This window comes from Cucurbita moschata, unplaced genomic scaffold (assembly GCF_002738365.1).
Source record: "Cucurbita moschata cultivar Rifu unplaced genomic scaffold, Cmos_1.0 Cmo_Scf00017, whole genome shotgun sequence".
NCBI classification, from domain to species: Eukaryota; Viridiplantae; Streptophyta; class Magnoliopsida; order Cucurbitales; family Cucurbitaceae; genus Cucurbita; species Cucurbita moschata.
In genome coordinates this window covers 2,296,209-2,305,225 of record NW_019268533.1, presented here as the reverse complement: position 1 = coordinate 2,305,225, position 9,017 = coordinate 2,296,209, and the positions used below count along the sequence as shown (strand labels likewise).

Below are 9,017 nucleotides of genomic sequence, written 5' to 3'. Positions count from 1 at the left end.
TCAAAAAAGATCGGTATATGGCAAACAGTTCCGTCGTCGTCTACTACAACAACTGGAAATGTTTCAAAAAAGATCGGTATATGGCAAACAGTTCCGTCGTCGTCTACTACAACAACTGGAAATGTTTAAAAAAAAATCGGTATATGGCAGCGTACAAAAAAGTTCACGTCCTTCTTTATCTCTAAAAACAGGGTGTCCTAACCATCCAACAACTATTCCATCCCTACGTGTCTATGGGTTATCCAACCCGCTTTGAATAATCCACCTTTTTGCTGGATTACTCTCGATGTAATCATAAAAAGTTAATTTTTCAATAATTTTAGACCAAATTTCTGATAAGCTTTGATTTTCGACTGGCTCATCACCAACTCTTTGAGGTAATCTATAAGTGGATAGATGATTTTTGTCCATATAGGGATGGTTATAATTTTTTTTTTTACTTTTTTTATATAAGTAAATTGTGCTAATACTACTTTAAAATTCTATAGCATTTTTTAAATATAGGGAATGAAAGCGTTTTTTTTTATTGGAAGTATTAATGAAACTTTAAAAAATTTAAGAATATTTTTTAAATATATTAAAAATTTAAAGGTATTTTTAAGAATAAATATTAACGATTATCATTTAAAATTAATTGTAAGAGTATTTTTTTTTAAGATAATGTTAAATTTTGTGTGTATTTTTATTAATTTACCATAAATTTTTATATTAGTTTTGGACCATTTTAAAAACGAACTTTAAAACGTCAAAGAAAAGGCGCGTTTTAGATTTTTCAGTTAAAAAAGGATTTAAAAAAATTGTAAAACGACGCCGTTTGAAGGCAACGGGGTCGTTTCGGATGAGAACGAAGCCACCCACCATTCCTTCACCACTTCCCTTTCTGTTCTCTCTTCTCCGACCGTGTCAATCACAAGAACAGCAATTTCTTCTTCATTCTGCAAATCGCCGTCCGATCGCCATTTTCTTCTCCATTTCCACTCGCCATTGCATCTGTAAGTATTCCGTTCTTCTATTTCCACTTCCTGATTCCTCTCCTGCTCAGTTGTTTTTCTCCGTTTTCAAGTTTCTCCTCCGAAACCCTAGCCTTCTGTCACTCCTACCTTACGAACATTCGTTTTTCTAGTTCATGTGCCTAGTTTTCTCCCATTGATGCCGTTACTTCATTTGATTTTCTTTCAGCTGTTAGGTTTTCTTCGTTCTCTTTCCATCAGGAGTTGATCGAGCTGCTTCCGCTGCTGTTTGATTCCGGTACGGTTTCTCTTCTTTCCTTTGAACAAACTTCCGTTTTGAACATTCGATACTGTTGTTTAACGACACATTAGGATTCGTATGACTTGTTTGATGTAAATTTTGCTGTCTTTGTGAGTTTACTGCGAAGCAAATGGCGATAAATACTGATGTGCGAGTGTTCGTGTCAATTTCATTACACTATACGCACTTTTTTTTTGGTGGATTTTTAAGCAGAAGCTGAGTGAGTAACGTATGACACTATTTCCAGTTTAGCTTGTGTTGTAAGTCTTATGCTCAGAGCTCTGATGAAATTGTTTGTACGTATCGTTATACATGTATTTGTAAAGATATAATTGAATGTTCTTCTCATATTTCATATTTTAATTTTGTTCCTTATTTGGAAAACCATGCCATTGTAGGCTTTTGTTTTGCGCTGAAATGTTTAAATTGAGCCCCCATGGAATGCCAGATGTGAGCATGCTGTAACTTCCTGTTATCCAGAACTTATGATCCTAAAATTGTCAATGTAAAGAGAGTATCGTTTTTAATTATTTCAGTTGATGTAGCTTAACGAATTCATCGTGGTGTGGGACGAGTCCGATCTTCTTTATGTGTTTACAGTAGTTTTATCATTTGTCTGCACATTGTCCAAACTATAGTCTCCCTTTGGTATGGGTTTATCTGCCAGATCCCCACGTCGGTTGGAGAGGGGAACGAAGCATTCCTTATGAGGGTGTGGAAACCTCTCCCTAGCAGGCGTGTTTTATAACCGTGAGTCTGACGGCGATACGTAACGGGCCAAAGAAGACAGTATTTGCTAGTAGTGGGCTTGGGCCGTTACAAATGGTATCAGAGCCAAACTCCAGGCAGTGTGCTAGCAAGAACGCTAGGCCCCCAAGGGGGTGGATTGTGAGATCCCACATTTGTTGGAGAGGGGAACGAAGCATTCCTTACAAAGGTGCAGAAACCTCTCCCTAGCAGGCGCGTTTTATAACCGTGAAACTGACGGCGATACGTAACGGGCCATAATAGATAATATCTACTAGCGGTGGGCTTGGGCTGTTACAAATGGTATCAGATCTAGACACCGAGCAGTGTGCCAGCGAGGACGCTAGGTCTCCAAGAGGGTGGATTGTGAGATCCCACATCTGTTGGAGAGGGGAATGAAGCATTTATTATAAGGGTGTGGAAACCTCTCTCTATCATACACGTTTTAAAACTATGAGGCGGATGGCGATACGTAACAGGCCAAAGCGGACAATATCTGCTAGCAGTGGGCTTAAGCGGTTACATTATTAGTATAGGTTTAATTTTTCTTTAAAAGGTTTGTGACTTTACCTATAAAAGAAAATGTTTGTGACGTCGATTTACTACTCGTTCTTAGTTGTTGAGGTTTCATTTCACTTAGTTTCGATCTTCCTGTTGTCTGATTCGTGCTGATGCGATCAATTTATGTTTAAATCAGAATAGATGATTATGAGAAAGATTAGTTGATGGTGAAAGCATTTGGAGCATTCTGAATCCATTCACCTTGGTGTCATTATTTTCTGAGACTATGGATGATGGCCGGCATCATGAAAATGGGAGGCACAAGCTAGACTACTTCAGAGGGAGCCCCTCGCCGGTAATTTGCCTGTTTATTTTTAATGCATTCAATTAAGATGTTCTTTCGAAAATCGAATGAATTGGAAACGATGTATGCAGTGGCATATGGCGCCCCCTCATCATGTAAAGGAACCGAACGCCTTGGTCATGAATAAGAAGATCATGTCTATTATAGCCGAGAGAGATGCTGCTATTCGGGAGCGAAATTTAGCACTATCTGAGAAGAAAGGTGCATTGGCTGCACGCGACGAGGCTCTTCGACAGCGTGATGAGGCGATTGCACAGCGTGATTCGGCATTAATGGAACGGGACAATGCCCTTGCAGCCCTTGAAATTCGTGACAATGCTTCGAACTTTCCTCTTGGCAATGGGATTCAACGCAAAACGAAGCGATTGCACCATTTATCTAATCATATGCCAAGCATGTGTGAAAGTCCCTATGGTACAAAAGACGTGCATATAACTGATGCCTTTCCAATTACAGTTATAGCTTCTGAAGCTGTTAAGTCTCGACAGGGAAACCGAACAACAAAGGATAACAAGGCAGTTTCATCAAAGACATCGAAGCTGCCGAGGAAGAAAGTTGGCGAAGATTTGAATAGACAGGCTGCTACCGATGGCACGAAATACAGAACGGACTGGGATGGTCAGGATGTCGGTTTGAACCTGGTTAGTTTCGATGACTCTTCTATGCCAGCACCAGTTTGCTCGTGTACTGGACTTGCAAGGCAGTGCTACAAATGGGGGAATGGAGGTTGGCAATCATCGTGTTGTACCACCCATATGTCCATGTATCCGCTTCCACATATGCCGAATAAACGCCATGTCCGAATGGGCGGGCGGAAAATGAGTGGAAGTGTTTTCACGAAGCTGCTTAGTCGTCTAGCTGCAGCAGGTCACGATCTCTCGGTACCAGTGGATCTTAAGGACCACTGGGCACGACACGGTACAAATCGCTACATAACAATCAGATAGTAGCTAGCTAGTAACTTCAAGAGGAGTAGAGAACATTTTGCAGGGGTCCTCAAGGTTGTCTCGATTGCAGTCGAATGTTTCGGTAAATAACATGGCTCGACTGAAGTGTTTCGACAGGAGGTAGAGCTCTTCCCTTTTGTTTGTATTTTGCAGGGGTCCTCGGGGTTGTCTCATATTGGGTTGAATGTTTCGGTAGATAACATGGCTCGACCGAAGTGAGATTCTACACGAGGTAGAGCTCTTCCCTTTTGTTTGCATACGCCATTGTGATTAAGACTGAACCTGAATGGACCACCTTAGATTGGGGAATGCTTGTAGAGTACGGCCATAAGAATGGATCGAAAAATGGATCTGGAATGATGAGAATGCAGCTGAGTTTATTTGATTATTTGAATTCGAGGTCCCATATGCTACTTTGTCATAACCTTCATATCGAAAACCGACTTTTGATGGATCGAGCCTCGGGGAAGAGTAGATGTTGAAGTGATAGCGGTGTCTCAAGTGCTAAGGTCTGATTCGATAACTATTTCAAAATCACTCTTAAACATGTCATTAGCGTTCTATCTCAACCATTTTCGTCCGATGTTAGATCTCAACATTCTAGTTAATTCTCTCTAATCTTGTTTCGAACGTTTTTATGGCTCAAAATTACCTAAGTTTAACTCGAATTTGGCTTAAAGTCCGAATTTTAAAGGGGGTTTTAAATTTTCAATCTAAATTCAAAACTTAACTTTTACTCGAACATTTAAATTTACTCAAAAAAACATTTTGAGATTTAGATCAATAAGGCTTGGCCCAATCTATTGTGTAGGCCCTCACAAAAATTTATTTCCTTAACGATGCATAAACTACATTACAAATCACAAGAACCTTCGAGTTTAAATATAATTTCAAATACGCTCTCGTATTTTTAAACAAGGTTCAAACACGAGGCACAATTAAAGAATATCGGTTACAGATCCAACATTGGTTTGAGAGAAGAACGAAATATTCTTTATTATATAGGTGTGGAAACCTCTTTCTAATAGACGTGTTTTTAGATCGTGAACCTGACGGCGATACATAACGGATCAAAGTATACAATTTCTGCAAGCAGTGAGTTTGAGCTGTTACAACTGGTGGTATCATAGTTAGACACCGGGCAATATGTTACAAATGGTGGTATCGTAATCAGACACCAGACAGTATGCCAGCAATGATGTTGGGCCTCCAAGGGACTGGATTGTTAGATCTCATGTTGGTCGTAGATGGGAACGAAACATTTCTTATAAGGGCGTGAAAATTTCTTCCTAACATTTTTCACGAGTTTTAAAATCGTTATGCTGACGGCGATACGTAAGGGGCCAAAATGGACAATATCCACTGGCGGTGAGTTTAGACTATTACATTAATACAAGTTACAACTTAACTTTCTACGGGCTAAATTGGACAATATCCTATTATTGCACTGGGATGAGACAATAAATCATGCAAGCTTGGAAGCCATAAACTGCGGAATTTCCCCTAAATTCCTCCGTGGATCAATAGTTAATAAAATAAATTTGCCCTTTTTTTAATTAATTATTATTATTTAATTAGAGAAATTGTCCACAAGCCATAGCCATGATTGGCGCCCATTTTTGCCCTTTTATATTCAACAAATTCTTCTCCCTCTAATTTGTCTCATAATATATAATCAACTTTGAGAAAAATTGGGTATAAATCACCCTTCAAACACACATCATTTTTAAAACGTTTGACCAACCATTTTCTTCGACTTTCTAGAAACTCGAGAAATTCGTGTTAGATGAAAGTTTCACATTGGCTAATTTAGGGAATGATCCCGGGTTTATAATCAAATAATACTATCTCCATTGGTATGAGGCCTTTCGGGGAAGCCCAAAGCAAACCCACGAGAGTTTATGCTCAAAGTAGATAATATCATATCATTGTGGAGAGCTGTGATTCCTAACATTAACATGGTATTAGTGCAACGAACAGAGCCTGCGTCGACATTTTAAGATGTTTGAATCTCATTGACATTATTTCTCGTCTCCCTACCAAATTTATAAATGAGGATTTTTAACGCTGAAATGAGATCTTTTAAATTAATTGGACGTTGATATTTCAAGTGCTATTAAATGTTCTTTTTAATGAATTCATTTATATAATATTATTTAATTCTCCCTCTCCAAAAAAAAAATCATTTTTTTGAGGAGATCGAGTTTTGTGTCTCGGTTTTCATATACAAAAGTGGGATCGAGGTGGGTGTGGGGCTTGGGGTTGGGTCGGGGTCGGGTTGAGGACGGGATGGAGAGAGGAATGCAATCCCGGTCTCCTGTTTCGTTCAGTTAACGAAAATAAATTTCTCCTCACTCTCTCTTCTTCCATTTCCCGTCTTCAGTTCCTTCAGTTAACGAAAAGAAATTTCTCCTCATTCTCTCTTTTATTTCCCGTCTAAACGAAAATTATCGAGAGGGATTCTATTCATTATTGTGAAATGACAAAAAAGGACATTCATTGTCAAACATTAATGGGCCCTTTCGTATAATTAATTATGGCCCATTAGCCTTTATTGAGCCTCGAGACAATGGCTTCAATGAGAGTGGATAAGCTCTTTTCAAAATATTTTTTCTTCCCTTTTTCTTGCAAAAAAACAAATATAAATAAATAAAATAAAGCGTTTCCCATTTTTCTTCTTTAGCACCACTCATACCTCGCCACGTGTATCTATCAACACGTGCTCCTCTTAGGTTCGGCCCCACGTGACAGTGAAATCGACGGTGCATGTCTTCCCACGTGGTGAGCATCGCGTACCCTATGCTTTTTTTTTCTTTATTCTTTTTTCAGAAAAAAATAATTCGTTATTCTTTTTCCTTTTTCAAATCAAATCTGTTATTAACGTTGAGCCGTCCATATGGTTGACATTTGACTCTTTTAATTATTAAAATAAATTAATTTTCTTAAAATTATATATTATTTCTTTTAAATAATTATATATATATATATATACACCTTATTTTTCGATAACTCGATCATAGGAATTCATAGTTAAACGTGCTTCTTTGAGCAATTCTATATTGGGTGACCTCTAGAATTAGGGCAAAACATGTTGGAACGACTCGTATTGGTCTGTGAGGAGTAAGTAACGTAGCCATGTTGCAAGGGAATGTCGGGGCCATCAGGTGTCGAATATGGATTTCGAATCCATATTCGAATCTTAGGCATGGGTCGTTACAAGTGGTATCAGAGCAGTTTCTCACCCAATAAGTTGTGGTCCGAGGACGAACCTAAGCCGAAGTCGGTAGACTAAAAGAACGAGTACATGAATGAACCGATACTATATATGAATGAAAGCGTGCTAGAATGACCCATGTTGGTGTGTGGGGACAGTCTTCACTCTAGGGAACGAAGAGTGAGTAATGTAACCATATCGTAAGAGATGTAGAGGAATACCAGAGCCATCGGTCTCCTTTTTTTAAGCTATCTCGAGTTGAAAATGAATCGATTTGAGAATAACTCAGATCGATACTCTAATTATTCCCTCATTTATTCATCTTAAACCAATTTTCTTTATTTATATTTTTTATTGAAATTTTAATATTTATTAAAATAGGTCATACTCCTAATATTTTTTTACCATGTAAATTTATATTTATAAAATTTTAAAGTTGAAAAATAACTCGACTAATCATATATATTTTATATTAATTTAAAAATTAATATTTACATATTTCACATTTAATTAATTATTATTATTATTTTTGTAAAAAGAGGCTAACAAATTTCTGACAAAAATTAAATAATGGAATAATTAGGAAACTGACATAAATATTTTGTTTGATATAGAGAAAATAAAATTTTGACTTTGGAGTTTCTTACCCAACGTGTTGTTCATGGGTGCATGCCCACTTTTACTGTTCCACGTTGTATCACTACTGAGGTGTACAACTGTTCACCAAAATCATGTCTACACGCGCTAGGGTTAAACCGCTCCGAAATCTAGTATAGAGAGAAATGACTAGTTGTCGCTTCTTCCTATCTGGATTATATGCTATCAAAGTCGTCGTTGTTGCCTAATCGCTCTTAGCTTATAACATCACGTTCTTTCAAATTTCTTTTAACGTATTTTATCGCTTGTGTTATTAAAACATTTCTTACAAACGTGACTCGAGACTCGAGCATACGTCGACGTTATCCGTGAAGTCTGAATTTCTCACGGCTGACTTGTTCAATGTCTCTTACTGCAAGAGTGCGATTGTTACACCCCACGTACATTTCTAATTTTATCTACTGAATTGTACTTCAATTGACGTAAGAATATCCAAATTTTAGAGTTTATACGATAAATTGAAAACGATTTCATATTTAATCCGAATCTATTAGTCTCTTTGTTAGGTAAAAATAGGGAATGACATTTATAAAAAATAAAAAAAACTATATAATATAATATAATACAATGTATAATTCAAATATGATTAGGTTAAAATAGGGAATGACATTTATAAAAAACAAAAAACTATATAATATAATATAATACAATGTATAATTCAAATATGATTAAGTTACGTGGTTATGTTGAATGGTGGAGGCACCATATAATATAACATTAAGTTGGTTCTACCAAACACATACAACGTGTGCCTATATTTATCTTAAACTAAAATATATCTCAATTTTCTTTTCTATATATTTTTCGGTTATTTTAAGATTAATAATAATAATAATAAATAAATAAATACAAACCAATTTCTTCTAATTATATTTTTTTATTTAAATATATATCATGGACGAAAATTTCAAATATTCGAGTATTTACAGTGTAACAGTTCAAGTCCACCACTAGCCGATATTGTCATATTTGGGTTTTTTCTTTCGGGATTTCTCTCAAAGTTTTTAAAACGAGCCTGTTTGGGAGAGTTTTCCACGCCCTTATAAAGAATGCTTTGTTCTTCTTTTCAACCGATGTGTGATCTTACAATCCACCCCCTTTGGAACCAAGTCTCCTCGCTGGCACATTGTCTGGTGTCCACCTCCTTCTAGGGTTCAGCCTCCTCGCTGGCACATTGTCTCGTGTCTGGCTCTGATACCATTTGTAACAGCTCAAGTCTACCGATAATATATGTTATTCTCTTTGGGCTTTTCGGGATTTCTCTCAAGGTTTTTAAAACGCGTCTACTAGGAAGAGTTTTCCACACACTTGTAAAGAATGCCTCGTTCTTCTTCTC

At 37.1% G+C, this 9,017-nt stretch overlaps 1 protein-coding gene across 2 annotated transcripts; it reads left to right on the top strand.

Annotated features, from left to right (window-relative positions):
- Window positions 1-829: 829 nt before the first annotated feature.
- On the top strand, window positions 830-4,215 carry LOC111455355 (protein BASIC PENTACYSTEINE4-like). Of its 2 annotated transcripts, XM_023096984.1 has the most exons (4): window positions 830-992; window positions 1,180-1,248; window positions 2,696-2,854; window positions 2,935-4,215. In XM_023096984.1, the coding sequence occupies exons 3-4, from the start codon at window positions 2,786-2,788 to the stop codon at window positions 3,808-3,810; spliced, it is 945 nt and encodes a 314-aa protein (XP_022952752.1). In that variant the 5' UTR covers window positions 830-992; window positions 1,180-1,248; window positions 2,696-2,785; the 3' UTR covers window positions 3,811-4,215. The 2 variants fall into 2 exon arrangements, with proteins under 2 accessions (XP_022952752.1, XP_022952753.1); XM_023096985.1 differs by having other exon boundaries at window positions 830-1,248; window positions 2,701-2,854.
- The last annotated feature ends 4,802 nt before the right edge of the window (window positions 4,216-9,017 follow it).

What these genes read in the sequence shown, in the direction of transcription:
- LOC111455355 (XM_023096984.1), top strand. Translation starts at nt 2,786, where the DNA reads ATGGATGATGGCCGGCATCATGAAAATGGGAGGCACAAGCTAGACTAC. An exon ending in TCAGAGGGAGCCCCTCGCCG is followed by an intron (nt 2,855 to 2,934) that starts GTAATTTGCCTG and finishes CGATGTATGCAG; the next exon opens with TGGCATATGGCGCCCCCTCA.